The following is a 17,610-nucleotide window of genomic DNA, read 5'->3' on the forward strand; positions in this document are numbered from 1 at the left end:
AAAAAGCAGACTCTGGCATCTTTATCCCCTCACCACTCAACCAGTTACAGCAGGATGCTGGAGGTCTCTTTGTGTTCAAAGGGAGTTCTTCCTCCCTACTGTTGCCCAGTAGGGATCATCGGATTGTTGGGGTTCTCCCTCTAGTACTGAAGGGTCTTTACCTTACAATACAAGGAGGCTTATTGTGAATTTTCAGTCTACTTTTAGCCTCAAATACAGATGAGGGGTTCATGCTGTGGAGCTCCAAACCTCCAGCGTTGCCTTCCCGCTGCGTTTTCCACACCAGTTTCTCTCAGCAGCCTCGTGTGCTTCCTGTAATGAGAAAATGCTCACTCACTTGTTAATGGGGTTTGACTTCATCTAGTTTTTTGTTTGTTGTTTGTTTGTTTTTTTACAGTTGAACTGATTGGTTGAAATCAACCTGTGCAGACGCACATTTTACTTTGCCATTGGTTATGTCAGACCCTGTGTAATACCAGTAAGACTAACGGATCATCTATTTTAATGCTTCCGCTGGACTGTGACTGTGCTCCCTTGATTTTTACAGTTCCCAAAACAACTACTCCACCACTGTTATCTCTTCTAATTGGCTTTATTAATTTGTCACTCTGCAAAGACCTTAAGTCTTCCAGTGGGTTATGTGCTCCATTCAAACTTACCAGAGTCCAAATGCTGGCAAACTGGCGTTGCGTGCTCCTAAAGTCGTTTGGAGCTCATGTTCTGACCTGAATTGTGAGTTGGCGAGTAAATGTTGTCGGCTCCTAGATAAAGGTTTTCCTCTTTCTCCTTTTCTTGTCCCGATGACTAAAGATCGGTCAGAGACAGGTTGTCGTTAGAGTTGAGTGAAAGTCCAGCTCAGGCATGAACAAAGCAAAGAAATCTACCTCTTGACCTAATAATGAAATGCACACAGGCCACTTTGTCTGATCATATTCTTTAATATTTGGACACTGACGGAGAACGTTTTCATTTACATAAGCTGCCATCTTTAATGGACCACAAATTTAGTTACTCGAGGATCTTTGGCTGTGTTTCTGCTCGTCTTTTTTTTTCTTTAATGTGATTTCTTATCTAAAACAGTTTGTAATTTTTTTTACTTATTTCCTATTGAGGGTGCATTTCTTCCTTTTGTACCACATTAACTTTTTCCCTTTCTTGTTCTCTACTGTTTTGGTGACGTGTGCAGCTGGATTCACTCCAAACTGTAAAATTCCCATCACATTCAAGTACATGCACTTTTGGATGTGTGAGATTGACCTTTCTGGGTTTTTCCATACAAATCTGAGTTGGCATATTTAAAAAGGGGTTGCAACATTTACCTTCATTTTGTGAATACTTTCAGTTACAGGTCCTCAGAGTAGATAAACATAGTTTGAAATCTGCCGTTTTTTTAATGTTTTTTTAATTTTATTTTTACCAGCCCTGATAGCTCAGTAAAATAAATGACCATATGGCCAAATGTAATACCTTTAACAGCTAGAAACAAATTTGAAGTCAAAATAAATACAATCAAGTAAAATTATTATAGATTTCAATGAAAACTTTGAGTAATAACAGAGAAAAAGTTCATGGAAAATAAAACAGAATACAATTAACCTACTAAACGCACTAGTGGAAAGTGTGGTGCAAGAAAGCATGAAGTTGTGATATATACCTTTCATACAGAACCTAATTTTAGCAAATATTCACTTCTGAAAATCTGGATGGCGATACTTTAAAGAAAAAAGTAAAAAATTATTTTCATCCACTGTTCAAGTTTTTGCTTGAGGTCTAACTTTATGCACTATAAGTTGAGAGATTTCCTCTCATATCTCTCTTCTATGGTTTAAGGAGACAAAGTAGGAAAACGAATTTCAAATACGTGTCTCTGTCCTTTTTTTTTTTTCCATCCACAGTTGGTGTATTTTATACAACTGCATTGGTTTGACTGCTAGTGTTTGATCTCAGACAGTCCAGCTTGTAGCAGTTTTATCCACCTCCTCCTGCATCTCTATGTAGCCGGCAGAGCAGTAGGTGGCAGGGTGCACCTTCACTGTTCCCCAAATTCACATCAGGAGTTAGACAGGTAGAGGTAGCTTTAGTAGGTGTGCTTTATTGAAGGCTGGGAGCCTTTATGCATCTTCCTCATTGTTCTCTTCGTGACCACCACTGCTATAAACAGCTGGCAGGAGAAAATACAAACAGCCCGAGATGGTGAATCATACTTCTTGTGTCTTCCACGTGGTATCTCCAGCTGCTGCAGCCATGATGTGCAGTTATGTTTCGGGAACTCAGCTCTGCTGTCACCTATGACTAAGAAAACACACTTTCATCATGTTCAAGCAGCAAAGGAAACACACAAAAATGGGTTTCATTTCCTTTTCCCGCTGTTTTTTGTACTTTAGGTTTAAGGAAATCCTCTGTAAAAAGACACGTTTTTCTTAACCCTCCTGGTTGGGAGTCCTTGCTGACAGCGAGGACATTACTTGACCACTTGGAAGACGTCGAACTTGTAGATTTTAACCTAGGTGGATAGAAATTTACCATTCCTGTGATATCTTTGGTGAAGTTGTAGCCCTCAAGCTTTACAGTCTACCAGAACACAGCATTTGTTTGGGACAGCATAGCATATGCTGTATTCACATGTACCCTGTTTTTTGTAGTGCAGATGTGTACTGATACTACTGGTATGTGCATTAGCATGGCTGCTAATGACAGCAACTTTCATGTAGAAAGTTGTAGTTTGGAATAGGGCTGCTCAATTAATCGAATTTTAATCTTGATTACGATCTGGGCTTTCAACGATCATTAAAAATGACTGAGCCGATTATTAGCCCCTCCCTCGTGCTTTACTCTCGCGCTGCTCCGTGTGGGAAATCGAGCGCACCTCTTTGCATTTCGAACACGTGTCACAACAATTAAGAGCAGCGGTCTCCAACCTTTTTTGCGCCACGGACCAGTTTATGCCCGACAATATTTTCATGGACCGGCCTTTAAGGTGTCACGGATAAATACAACAAAATAAAACTAGTACAGGTACCGAAATTTTTTTTTATTCATAACACATGTGAAAAGACCCAGGAAAACTGAGTAAACGATAACGAAATAACGCTGAAAACCGATAAAAACCCTAAAAACTATACATTTCACACCTGAGCCTCAACTCTCGCGGCCTGGTACCAAACGACTCACGGACCGGTCCGAGGCCTGGGGGTTGGGGACCGCTGATTAAGAGGACCCGAGGGAACCTCGGAAAGCTAAGCAGAAGTTATTTGGAGAGGAGAGTGACTGCCGTTGGTTGAAAAGAGAGGTAAAAAAACTTCAGTGGTGTGGAAACATTATGCCCATATGGAAAAGATATATATAAATCTTATAAAGTTTATATCTGTCTTGTGTGAAACTTGTATGAAAAGCATATAAGAGTGAAAACAGATATAAGATCCCTTGAAAAATTATATAATGAAACTTGTATGTTTTGGATACTTACTAAAACAATGTATGAAAGTAATGAGAAAGTGGCCACTTTCATGAGTAAATCATATAAGTTTTTACTATTTCTTTTCCATATGGGTGGGTTCGCGGAGTCAGATGTGGATCAAGTAGACATAGGCTGTGTCCCAATTCAGGGTCTGCACGCTTGAAGTACGCATTTTAAGTGCGGTTACGTCATCGCCACGCGACGACTGCTGTCCCAATTCGAAGTGTACTTCAAATGCATACTCCAAATGCGCCATCGATTTCCCCAAATATCAAGCGTGGTCCGGTGCACGCTTCGTGGTCCCATATATCCCACAATTCATAGCGCGGCGGTGGGTGTGGAGAATTTTGCTGTAAAACACGGCAGAAGGGAGCGGCCGAAGAGGGTTTTTTTTTCCCCCAAACTTTATTGAACGTATAAAGCGAACAGTCAGTCATTCCAGTTCAGTTTGTACAGTAGACATACAAGGCAAATAAGAGTAACAATATACAGTACAATGAAATAATAAGGATAAATAAAAAAAGAAAAAAAAAGGGGGGGGGGATGTGACAGACTTCATAACAACTTTGTACTTGAAAGTTGTGACATCTCATTCGTTAAACATTTCTGAATGAATTTCCCTAATAAGATGGAGCGGCCGAAGAGTGAACTGTCAAAAGTACTGAATATGACGTCACTTATTTATGTGCGAATGTTTAATAATTAAAGTCAGTCATATATCCACAAACACAACAATCTGAAATATATATATCTGACAATACTATAATATTGGCCATATTATATTTACATTACCACAGTGAGATGACTTTAGTCTCATGAACAACATTAACTAATTGTTATTTACTAACTAATCTTAAATGACTGTTCAGCACAGAAATGAAGCCCAACAATCATGTTTTACAGTCCCGTGGTCTCAGCCTCAGATACTCAACTAATCAAAGTGATGTCATGACAAAAATGAATGACTAACAAAACATTTTTCTCCTTCATTTCTGTCAAACAAAGCTGTATGTTCCCTGTCTCGCGGTTAGTATCATGGTTGCTAGGCAACCTGAACAGCGCGACGAAGCGTATACCGTCCTATTTCACAAGCCTCTCACTTCTGCACTTCTCGTACTTATAGTATGCACCGTACGTAGTGCGCGTACTTCAAGCGTGCAGACCTTGAATTGGGACACAGCTATAGTGTGTAAACTTTGCTACAGTGTCGTAGCTGCACCACAGAGCAACACTGCAAAGTTCACTAAACATAGATGTTTACATTTTTCATTTATTTTTTATATTGCAAACATTTGCACTGTTATCAGTATTTGCACACTATTTTATATTATTTTTTGACAATCTTTAAAGTCATTATTCAATACATTGTTATTGTTAAATAAATATCGTCAAATAATCGAGATCTCAATTTCAGTGAAAATAACCGTGACTTATCACTTTTTGCCATAATCGAGCAGCCCTAGTTTGGAAAGCATGTAAATAGTTTGATATCAGTTTGAGAAAGATTTTTTTTTTTTTTTTGTTCGTCCATGATTGCCAAGACTTGAGAGAACATTTTTCGAAAGTCAAATGTGGTTGTCCATAATAATTATATGTGTGGTTTGAGAGAAATTGATAAAATCCTGTTTACGTTTGATTTTTTTTTTTCCCTTAAATTTTATATTTATGCAGGGTTCAACATAAAAAGTGGCCGAATCTTTGGAGCCAGTAATCATTAGTTTTTAATGATTAGTTTTTATTACCGTCAGTATTTTCACAATGAAATGCCAATGGAAATCAAACCACCCATATGGATTGTTTAAATGTAACAAAAAACTGTTTTGTTTGTTTGGTTGTTATTGTTTTTTAACTGCTTCCATCTACTTTTTACACGGCAGCAGCTTAGTAATTTAAGTAGAAGCTAAAATGGAAAATGGAAACTGTCTGCTTGCAGTTAAACTGATCTTTGTCCATCCAACGGCTGGAGCCATGGACTGGTCGCCAATCTGGCGCAGACTTAAAACACTCAAACCAGAGACAACCATTCACAGTCACACTTATGGGCAATTTAGAATCATCAATTAACCTAACCCCTATAACGGCATGCCTTTGGACTGTTGGAGAAAGCTGGAGTACCCAGAGAGTACCCACGCAAACACGGGGAGAACGTGTGAACTCCACACCGAAAGGCCCCAGGCACGTGGTAGAATCGAACTCAGGACCTTCCTGGTGTGAAGCAGCACTGCTAAACACTACCTGATAGATCTCTAAATCTGTAAAAATTTCTTGTAAACTTGATGCAGGCTAACAGCTGCCTCTCTTTTAGAGCCTATGATGTATGATTTTCAAGACTGGTACAGATATTTAAAAATTTAATCGACCAATACTTTGTTGCTCAGTTAGATGAAGACAAAACAGATTCCCCTAACGTTTGTTATGTATATTTATTTTTAACTCCTTTACATGCATTTTACTTTACGTACTAACTGCAGTGGAAGTATCAGTCTGCTAATAAATGACATGTTATTTTTATGCGATAAGCTAACAGTACGTAAAGTAATTTTAATTGGCTTTATTTTGGGGGAATTTAAAGTGATCGACCTGCCCCAGTGGGGGGGTAACTGTTAACACTGTTATTGTTATGTAAGCTTTTGTAATTCATGTGGTATGACTGCAGCATGCCTTAGAGATGATCCCAAAAAACTGATCCATGAAGCTAGTTCGTGCATAAGAAGAAATTCTAAAGAAGGGTAAACCAAAAATAAGAAAAGGAGTAGGATTGTGTTAAGCGAATAAGATTAACTGCTGATCAAAATAATAGAGGTGGGAATCACCATACATCCCACGATACGATATTATCACAATACTTAACGCACAATACGATATTATTGCAATTTTTTAAAAATATTTTGCGATATTCAGATTCTGTACATAAAGGTAAACTTTATCAATAGTCATTTTATCTAATATCAAAGTCTCGCACTCAGTCTTTCTCTCATTTCAGTCAGTTTTATTGTTGACAAACTTGAACGGTTTGTATTACAGTCTAGTCCAACTTAACTGAATGCAACCATCTGGTACAATTATAGCTATTCTGAACTATGCAATTTATGAAAACTATGCAGCCCCTTCAGCAACTGAAGAATTTGAAAGTAAATTAAAACAAAATATAATTTTACATTAAATAAAAAGGTTTTAAACTTAATTAAAATAAAACATGTCTTAAATTAAAATAAGTAAACTGTCATGTTTATTGCTGCCAAAAAAAAGTTAAATACATTTGGACAGTGAAGGAATGTCAGGATTCTTGCTCAGAAAAAGGATCAACATGCTCTGAAGTCAGAGCGTGTTCCAGTCCACAAAAACTTTTTTTGTAACAAAATATCGATTTCTGCTGTCCCTGTATCGATACATTATTAGCAAACAAAATATCACGATACTACACAGTATCGATTTTTTCCCCCACCCCTACAAAATAATCATGCTTATGAATTTTTGTGTTGTAGAGTAGCTCTCGGTGGTTGGTAATTTAAAAGTGTTTGATTGAGATCAGGCCCATGATTTTACGAGTCTGCATCTTTCCAATTTGAGGGAATAATACAAGAGAGCATGCCTCAAAAAAACAGCATTTATAAAAGCCAAAGATGTCTTCAAATAGCAACGCTGCACTGGGCTCCTACAGGGAAGCATAATTCATTTTTCCCTCCAGTGTGAACCCAACGGTAGAAACGATGTCTTCTCTAGACTTAGACTTATGTTAAATTAGATTTTAACTATGCAACAGAGGTTTCTCCTTTTGCTGTCGTGTCTTTTCAGATAAACTGTGTATGTTTAACTGCCACCTCTTTCTTTTCTTTCTTTCTTTCTTTTTTTTTTTTTTTAAACCGTTCTTCCTCTGTGGTGGTGTCACTGAGTTTGGTCTCAGTTATGAGTCAGCAGCACCAGCGGCTGAGAGGAAGCTTTGCATGGAGCTCCATCACTCACAGGCTCTATTCAGCCTGATTACCAGCTTTGACGGGCTTCTCCTACTGTCTGATAGGGAGACGGGGGGAAGCTGACAAAACTGCTGCAGTTTTTTTTTTTTTTTTTTTTCTTTATATAGACTTGAATGTTGAGGCAAGATTAAAGACCTGTTGTTATGAAAGCGGTTAGGATAAATGAAAGCATTTTCAACAATCAATTGCTGTGTAAACCTTCGTCTAATATTTAGGCGATTAAGCTACAGACTCCTAGTAAGGATACTGGTATTGGTTCTGGTACCAAACAGCTGATGTTGGTTTTCTTGCAGCGAGATGTTACTACTTCTAGTAGCCAGGCTTTCTTTGCATTAGCTCGCTTGACAAAACGTAAAACCCCAGTAAGAGTTAATGTGTATCACAATGCTGGTTATCACCTTTCTTTGTTAAGACCTTGATTATACTTTGCTACAGACATGGACCATTGGAGACTCGAGAGCTGAGCTATAATTCCTGTTCCATTTCTTAGAAGGTCGCAGAATAACTCAAGTTTTCTGGCTCAAGTTTCTGAGCTGCAAAGAGGAGTTCATCTTGTCAAGAACAGTCGTGTATTCATGAATTAATATTTTTTGTCTCCCTCTTGGTGAAGTCATTGATTTGTAATCTGTACATTAAAGCTTTGAAACTTTAAACTTGCTTTAAACATTAAAAGCTAGTCTTTTGCTTGCGGTCTGACTCCATCTCATAGCCTGAAGACCCAAAATTAACTACATTCTGGTCTACATCATGTTTGCAGACTGTTTGTGGATTTTGCTTGTATTAAAAGCACACTTCTTGTCATTCTGCATTTTTATTGGTCCACTATATGTATGTCACATTACAGCAAGCACCAAGGCTCCCCCGACGGGCATGCTTGCGCTGTTCTTTGACGGGTAACTGTCCTTGCATTGCGCAGTGGTGCTGTTGTTGTGTTGAAGGTGAAAGACCTTTAATAAAGTATGCACCTTGGTTTTACTATTACTTTTACTCAATATCCTACTCATAGACCAAGAACTCTTTATAATCTGTGGTCAACTATAATTCCCGGACTCTTAGTAGTACATTTACAATTGCTTTGGTCTCTGAATGATAGCAATAGTCATCATTAATGTCTGTGAAGGTTCTCAGTCATCCAGGTCATCGTAGTCAAAGGAGCTTGCAAAGAAAAGCATCTGGACTTCTTTAAGTTGCTTGAAGATGTTTCACCTCTCATCCGAGAAGCTTCTTCAGTTCTAAGGTCAAATGGTGGGGAGTCCCAGATTTAAACCTAGTGGGAGTGACCCCCCAAAGAGGGACAAAAGGACCCCCTGATGATCCTCTAATCGCCTGAGCCAAGGTGTGAAACTGGGTGTGGGTCACAATCAGCCAGGGTTTCTAATTTTGACCATAATTTACAAGGTCAAATTAGTGTTTTACTCAGTATGGCTTGAAATTGGTGTCTGAGCACATAAACTCATCAGGAAAATGTTTTCTGAGGTCACTCTACAGATGCAAGGGGTTTTCTTCCCCTAGACTTCTATAGGCAGTCCTCTTTGCAGAGTCAGAGAGTTCGCCTCCTAATGCTCATTAAATAGAATGCAGTTGTAAGACAAATCTGCATCGGCTTCACTTTTCAGAGCCAGGAGCTACAGATATCTCTTCCAGCTTTTTGGGTCAGGAACCAACTGATATCGACATATCAGAGTGGCCCCACCCTAATTTTAACTGTCCATTGAGCCACGAGAAATTATTTAGATATAACTGCAGAGTTTTGTTATTCCCTGTATTTCCCCGTATCGCCCCAAAGTAAATTAGAGTGCATCATGGGGGTTAAATTTCTTAAATTAGTTCTGAACAATAGGCTTTGTGGCTTAGATATTACCTTTTTACTCTCCCCTCCAAAAAGAGGGAGTATGTAATTAGTTCCGTTTGTCTGTCTGTGTTTTTGTTAGCAGTTTAGTCTTCACAGTTTACAAGATATAATTTTCAAATTTTATGTGATGGTAGATACCAACAACAGCTCAAGCTGATTTAATTTTCATGAAAATCAGGTCAAGGTGACACCAAATTTTTAAAAAACTTAAAAACTTTATATTACCCACAATTTCACAACAATATACTAGGCCTTCGGGTACATGAGTACCTGGATTGGGTAATTATTTGGCCTTGACCTTCATTGTTAGCACCCAAGGTAAAACTTAAACCTGGATACAAAAAATTTTTAAAAAATTAAAGAAGGAAACCATATCAAGTATAATGTTTCATGAACGGGCATGGGGAGGGCTGTACAACGGACTTTATCTTTTCAATGCAACGCCCTGCAGCTGAAGCCCTTGCCCTTCGGGGGAGTTGCGCTCTTGATGTGCTTTTGTTAACTAAGAAATCATTTTCTATTAGGGCTGTACGCCTGTTAAATATTTTTGATGTGTAATTCTTTGTTTCTTGTTCTTACACCTCTGTCTTTTCTCCTCTGCCCTCAAAGGAACCATGGGAATACCACTACCCAACTGCATTTGGGAACCAATATGTTGAACATGGTCCGCAACATGTCCGCCTGAGGGGAGCCTGTTCTGGGCGGTGAGAGACAAATGGTGAAAAATTAAAAGTAAAGCGACTCTCCCCTCAACGCACAGCCGATTCCTCACCCCAACCCCCCACCCCTCCTCCTTCTCCCCTCCTGAGTCGGATGGCTCCGAATGACGAGCTGCAGTAATGGAAGTCCACCCGCCGTTCAGCACCGTGGCCATGAAGCAGCTCAAAGGGTAGGGTCTGCCGTGAGCTCGCCTCACCCTACCCACCCTGCACCCCCATCCCCCATCAGCTCCACCTGAGAGCACACTCCCACTCTGAAGTGAATATTCATCATCCTGAACCCTCCCTCCTATCGCCACCTCGGCCACGGCTTTGGAAGACAAACATGACGCGCATTGCGAAGACACTGGTTGATGTCTGATATATATACCTCTGAGGTGTCGAGCGTAAAACCAGCGGAGCAATGAATGGCGGAAAGGACTGCGAGGCAGGAGATGAGAGGCAGGCCGTCCCTGTCCAGGTCCCCATTGGCTGGCAGCGCAAGACAGAGCATGGTGGAGGGGTCGTGTACATAAGGTAAGAAAATGAGATCAAAACCATCAGAGATTTCAAAGCAAACATGGCTACAGATTAAGAGAAATATATCTGTGAACCACTGCACATGTTCAGTACATTTAGACTGAAAGCTGTTTAATAAAATGTTTAAACTAATTATGGGCATGAATGTCATGATAATTTCTGGCTTTTAATGATTTCTTTAAGCTGTTCTTTGTTCTGGAATGATTGTATAGCATACATCTTTAATGACTTGATAAAACAAGTACTGGGTGCCCAAGTTTCAATTTATTTTGTATTTTCTCTAATCCACACACGGTCAAAAGTATATATAAATACAGGCTCTGTTATACTGTCTATATACTTGCATATATAGGGGATTTGGGAAGGCCATTTCAGAAACTTAGTTACATCTGAAATCCAAGTTTCATCCATCCACTTTTGATTTTTATCCACTTTGTGCAGTGCACCTTTACCACTGTCAGCAAAACAGGCCCAGAGAATGATGCTACCACCACCATGCTTGACAGTTGGTGCAGTATTCTTGGGTTTGAAAGCCTCATCTTTACTCCAACTATAACTCAAGGCAACGATATAAGTTCAATTGTTGTCTTGCCACATAATAAACGTTAAAAAAAGAGGTCTATATTGGAGCAGGGGTTTCTTTCTCAATTGGCACCCTCTCTGGTGTTCCAGAGGTTTCCAGTTCATGTCAGGCTTGAACCTTGGTAGTTTCTGTGCTGTTTCTGAAGATCCTAGCCAATTTCCTGTGTGACAGTTTGGGTCTTTTTCCACATCTGAATAACTTGTACTTACAATTGTTTGAACTGATGATCTTCGAGTCTGCAGTTATTTAGACCTTCCTAACTTGTGTAAATCTACAATTCTCCTTCTTAGATCTTCAGTGAGTTCCTTAGACCAGCGGTCCGCAACCTTTTTTGCACCACGGCCCGGTTTATGTCTGACGACATTTTCACGGACATTCAAGGTGTCGCGCATAAATACAACAAAATAAAGCCAGTACCATTACCAAAAAAAGAAGATTTATTCATAAAACATGGAAAAAGACTCAGGGAAACAAAGTTAATGATAAAAACAATAAAAAATGACGATACAAAACCGATAAAAACCCTGAAAACCATAAATTTCACACCCGAGCCTCATCTCTCGCGGCACGGTACCAAATGACTCACGGATGAGGCCCAGGGGTTGGGGACCGCTACAATAGACTTCCCCCACTGTTCTGAGCATTTGTAAGTCCAATAAGGGCTGTTAAACAAATCCTTTCCGTGCTGCAAAGAAATTACCAGTTTTAGTCAATTGTGATCACTAAAAAGAAAAAGCCAAGTTGAGACATCATAGAACCTTCAGCACCACTTATTAAAAGATTTTGAGCCTGTATGTATATGTTTGAGCCTGTGTGGATTATTAAAAAAATCCAAACTTGTTTTGCCCCAAATTACCATGACAGTCATGTTCTTAATGAGTGTATGTGTGGGGCTAAATGGCTGAAAGTCTAACCCCTGGCGTCCACCAATCGAGTATCAGTCTTTTTAAATCAATCTTAAATTGCATCATTTTGTTCCTATAAGAGTCAAGAAGAAATGAAAATTGTCGCCACATCTATCAGCTCATTATTACCACTAGTCTATATTAGGGCTGCACGATTAATCGTTAGAAAATCGCGATCTCGATTCATACTTATGTGCGATCTCATTTCCAAATGACAATGATTTTTTAAAAAAAGAAAAAAAAAAGACGGCGATTGTACCGCATTTTGGTCCGGGACGTAATCTGCATGAAAACAAGCGCTCACTCTTCCTGCTCAACAAATGACAAGGGCGGAGCCTTATACTACGTGATACAGAAGCTGTGCCATGTGATGCTAAAATTAGCAGGGAAAAAACAACGGAGAGCACGTCAGGGATGACGAGAAAGTGACAGGAGAAAATCTGTCCCGGTCAACCACCCAAACATCAACAACGGGAACCTTATACAGCGCTTCCCCATACCTGTCGAACTCCCGCAGGCACAAAGAAATTACGGAGGCTATCACTTATCACCTGACCAAAGATATGGCTCCCATCAACACTGTGCAGAACGAGGGATTTAGGAAAATGATCAACACCCTAGACAAACGCTACACAGTGCCGTCCCGCAACTCTTTTTTTCTATTGTTGCACTACCTGCTCTATACACGCAGCGTCGAGCAATGGTGGAGACAGAATTTCAAGCAGTACAACATTTTGCAGCAACAACAAAACGTGAGACATTTGTTGTTTTTATGTTTATTTATTGTTTTTATGTTCAGTCTCAACTGTTACGAAGTTGATGTGCAGTTAATAAGTGCAATAAATATTTATACTGGAAAAGAAAATCGTGAGAGAATCGTGATCTCAATTCTAAGCCAAAAAATCGTGATTCTCATTTCATGCAAATCGTGCAGCCCTAGTCTATATCATGACTAAAAGTGTGTTCACGAACAACGGAGGTGATTGATGTCATGTATCAAAGGTAAGCGTCAGGTTTTGGTCCCAGTCATTTGAATTCAAAAAGCACCCAGCAGGCTTGTTTACTGTGCACACAGGGTAGAGTTTCTCTAACTGATCGATGAGCAGAAGCATGGCAACTCTTTGATGATGATGCTTCCTGTGTCCAGTCACAGTCACCTGATTTAGTTTCCATTTGGCATGAACTAGACACACAAATTTCTCCACTGATCAGCCCACGGACACAGGTAAGCTGCAGACAGTGAAATGACTAACAAAGCGACTGCTACTCGTCGGTCTCCTCCGATGAGTCGAATCCTTGTAGGCTGTGACTTGGTGTCCTTCCCGGCACGTGCGCTCACCAACCACAATGAACCGAAGCAGTTGGCTGGTGTCAGGTTTATTTTGGGTGTTGGAAAGAATCCTGTCTGTGACCGTGGCCTGATACTGTCACAGCACACTTGTATTTGCTGATGTTCTTTTACATTTGAAAGCATGCTTTTGCTTCAGGGATGACTCCTTTTATTATTACATGGGCCACATGCAGGCTAATTTTATCTCAAGCTGCCGCGACTAGTAAGAACATTGCATAATAACCTATATGTCTAAGTTTCTCCTTTCTTTAACCAGTGTAAAGATACAAAGGCATATTAGGCCTAGATTAAAAACAATTATCACCCAGAAACCGAATTTGTCCTGTGCATGTGTTCCATCCTTTCACAATAAAAGTACTTGATTGCGTAGCTTCTGTACACAAAATGGCTCACAGAAGTGTACTGAAGTATTAGATACACTTTGCATAATGTGTGCCTCCAGAACTGCCATAATGCTTCATGTCATAGATTAAACAAGGCACTGGAGAATTTGATCCATATTCAGAGATGCTCTTCTGCACATCTGGGTTGTAATGAGTAGTTGTTTGAGTTACTGCTACCTTCCTGTGAGCTTGAAACAGTCTGGCCTTTCTCCTCTGACCTCTGACATCAACAAGATATTTTCTCCCAGAGAAATGCCGCTCACTGGATAATTTCTGTTTTTTAGGTCATCTTCTCTAAACTCTAGTGATGGTTTCTGAAATACCCAGACCAATAACCTTGCCACATTAAGTCACTTAAATCACCTTTCCTTTACCATTATGATGCTCATGTTGTCCTGACTATGCCTAAATGTAGCAAAAAAGGGGAAGCACATTATTAAGACAACCACATTTTCACAATTTTCCTTGAGGAAAGACAAATGAAGAGAAAGTAAATGACAATAATGACTGGGATGTGCTCCTGAGCCCACATGGTGAGGACATAGAGGGGGCGACACACTGTCTTACAGACTACCTCAACTTTTGTGTGGACACGGTCGCCCCTGCTAAGACAGTACGGTGTTATCCTAATAACAAACCGTGGGTAACACAGGAAGTCAAAGCTGTCCTCAACATGAAGAAGAAGGCTTTCAGGAGCAAAGTGAAGGAGGAGATGAAAGCAGCACAGCGGGAGGTGAAACGCTGCCTGAGGGAAGCAAAGGACACCTACAGGAGGAAGGTGGAGCAGAAGTTGGAGAGGAACAATATGAGGGAGGTCTGGAATGGTGTGAAAACCATCACAGGCCACAACACCAAGAAAAGCACAGTGGGGGGGACTGTGGAGAAGGCAAACGAACTCAACAACTTCTTCAACAGGTTTGACCAGCCCACAACCCCCCCACCCTCACCCTCACCTTCACTACAGAGTCCAATCCCCACTCTCCTACCTCCCTCGCTTCCCCCCCTTCCTGACACCATGACACCCCCCTCCTCCAATCCCTCTCTCAGCAGCAAGACATCTCCCCCCCTCCCCTCCTCCCAAACATCTCCCAGTGTCACAGTGGATCAGGTCAGGAGACAACTGAGGAAGCTTCGCCCCAGAAAGGCAGCAGGCCCAGACAAGGTGTGTCCTAGGATGCTAAAGGCGTGTGCTGCTGAACTTGGGGAGCCGCTACAACGAGTCTTCAACCTCAGTCTGCGACTGGGGAGAGTGCCCGCCCTATGGAAGACATCCTGCATCGTCCTGGTCCCCAAAAAGAACCGGCCCAATGAGCTGAATGACTTCCGACCGGTGGCACTGACGTCACATCTTATGAAGACTCTAGAGCGGCTCTTCCTCAACCTCCTCCGACCACAGGTACAACATGCCCAGGACCCACTACAGTTTGCATACAAGGCAGATGTCGGAGTGGAGGATGCCATCCTGTACCTCCTACACAGAGCCCACTCACACCTGCATGGGGGAAAAGGCACGGTCAGGATCCTGTTTCTTGACTTTTCCAGTGCCTTTAATACCATCCGGCCCTGTATGCTTCAGGAAAAACTGAACAGGATGGAGGTGGACCCCTGCCTGGTGGCTTGGATCTCCGACTACCTCACCGACAGACCACAGTACGTCAGGCTGAAGGACATCACGTCTGACACAGTGGTCAGCAGCACAGGAGCACCACAGGGAACTGTGCTGTCCCCTCTTCTCTTCACCCTGTACACCTCTGACTTCTGCTACAACTCTGAATTATGCCATATTCAGAAGTTTGCAGATGACACGGCCATCATGGGGTGTATCTGGGATGATCAGGAAGAGGAGTACAGAAGTCTGGTGAGGAACTTTGTCGCATGGAGTCACACAAACCACCTGCAACTCAACACCTCAAAGACTAAGGAACTGGTTGTGGACTTCGGGAGGTCCAGAGAAGGTCCACTGCCAGTTCAGATAGAGGGGGAGGAGGTGGAGGTGGTCAACAAGTACAAGTACCTCGGGCTGTGGGTGGACAATAAACTGGACTGGTCATGCAACACAGAGCACCTGTATAAAAAAGCCCAAAGCCGACTGTACTTCCTCAGGAGGCTGAGGTCTTTTAACATCTGCAGGAAGCTCCTGAGGATGTTTTACCAGTCAGTGGTTGCTGGAGTACTTTTCTATGCTGTGGTGTGCTGGGGGAGCAGCACAGCAAAGAAGGACTCATGCAGGCTGGAGAAACTGGTCAGGAAGGCTAGCTCTGTGGTCGGCATGAAGCTGGACACTCTGGTGACAGTGGCAGAGAAAAGGACATTAAAGAAACTGATGGACATTATGGACAATGCCAGGCATCCTCTGCACACGGCCATTAACAACCAGAAGAGTCTGTTCAGTGACAGGTTGCTTCTCCCAAAGACAAGAACTAACAGACTTAAAAACTCCTTTGTCCCACACGCCATCAGACTGTTTAACTCCTCTCTGGAGGGGAGAGGGAGGGGAAACAGGAGGACAAAGGAGGGGGGAACAACTAAGCTGTAGTGCCTCTTCACCTCACTGTACAATACCTTGTGCAATACTTTTTGTAAATAGTCAACAGTGCAATAGACCTCAATACTTGAAATGTGCAATTCACTTGTATTTTTATTTTTTATTCCTATTTATTCTATTTATCCCCTTCATATATTTTATTTATATTGTCTCTGTATTTATATATATGTGTGTGTGTGTGTGTGTGTGTGTGTGTGTGTGTGTGTGTGTGTGTGTGTGTATATATATATATATGTATATATATATATATATATATATATATATATATATATATATATATATATTCTGTAACTTCTGTCGGTGCTGTGCTTTTTTGGAAATCGAATTTCCCAGAGGAACCCACCCGAGGGATTAATAAAGTTCTATCTAATCTAATCTAATCTAATTATTTTCTGTCTTCATGTAAAGTGCATATATATTGTTCAGGTCAGGTGTTTTAATACATGTAGATGGAGATTATTCCTCCGCGGTTGATTTCATGCTAACTACTATCCAAAAACAGTCTGAAGGAGCTGCTAACCTGCCTCAGAGAAGGGGAAAAAAAAGTTTGTGTCCATCGTGTTTCTTTTCTTCTTCCACGTTAACACTAAAGATCAGTGTTCAGGAGCTCCAGTCTAAAAATGTTGAATCTTATTTCAAACGGGTGTTTCAGCAAGCTTCCCAGAAGGAGCATTTTTGCTGTGGATCATTGCCAGCTTCAGCTTCAGCCTCACCTTGTTGTTGTTCTCTGTGTGCAGTCCCAGTGGCTCGGTGCTGTCCAGCTTGGAGCAGGTGAGGACCTACCTGCTGACAGATGGAACCTGCAAATGCGGCCTGGAGTGCCCACTCATCCTCCAAAAGGTATATTTATTTATTTATTTGTTTTCTTTTGGCTCTGATTAAAACACAGTGAGATTTTTACAGCTGCTCCAATCTGAGCTCCAGATGATTCGCTATTTAGAGATTAAGATGGAGGAGCCAATCTGCGACGGAAATTAAAATTCTGTTGTCCACAAATTACGGCTAAACAAGGACCCCTAAATTTAAACTGGTGTGTGGTGTTTGTTTGTACAGGCTCCTTTCAGAGCTCTAATCATCAGGCAACTTGAGTGTACAGTGATAACTGCTGTTTCCTTTATTTACAGTAGAGATTTAATGTAACACCATCACAGTTTTCAGTTATTGTTATGCAGAAAGGAAAAACACAAACTGTATAAGCAAAAATTACATTTATTTATACAAACTGTCAGTTTTATCCTATTAAACAAAATCACAAGTTAAATCTCATCTTTGGCATTTTTTGGGCCGTTATTTTACAGTGCAGTATAAACACAGAATGGACA

General features: G+C 40.9%; 1 protein-coding gene across 3 annotated transcripts in view; it reads left to right on the forward strand.

Annotated features, from left to right (window-relative positions):
* The window catches only part of mbd5 (methyl-CpG binding domain protein 5), a 56,202-nt gene that overhangs the window by 6,059 nt on the left and 32,533 nt on the right, over nt 1-17,610 (forward strand). For 2 of the 3 annotated variants that reach the window (XM_086284768.1, XM_086284767.1), the window contains exons 2-3: nt 9,893-10,518; nt 17,026-17,128. In XM_086284768.1, the coding sequence (XP_086140894.1) occupies nt 10,406-10,518; nt 17,026-17,128 (216 nt within the window). In that variant the 5' untranslated portion in view covers nt 9,893-10,405. Of the gene's footprint in view, nt 1-3,212; nt 3,290-9,892; nt 10,519-17,025; nt 17,129-17,610 lie in introns of those variants that run through there. The other variant, XM_086284769.1, reaches the window with a different exon arrangement.

This window comes from Aulonocara sp. 'chitande type north' Nkhata Bay, linkage group LG23, assembly GCF_057382095.1.
Source record: "Aulonocara sp. 'chitande type north' Nkhata Bay isolate Kocher_YH1m ecotype deep benthic linkage group LG23, A_spYH_male_GT1.1, whole genome shotgun sequence".
In the NCBI taxonomy this organism is placed as follows: domain Eukaryota; kingdom Metazoa; phylum Chordata; class Actinopteri; order Cichliformes; family Cichlidae; genus Aulonocara; species Aulonocara sp. 'chitande type north' Nkhata Bay.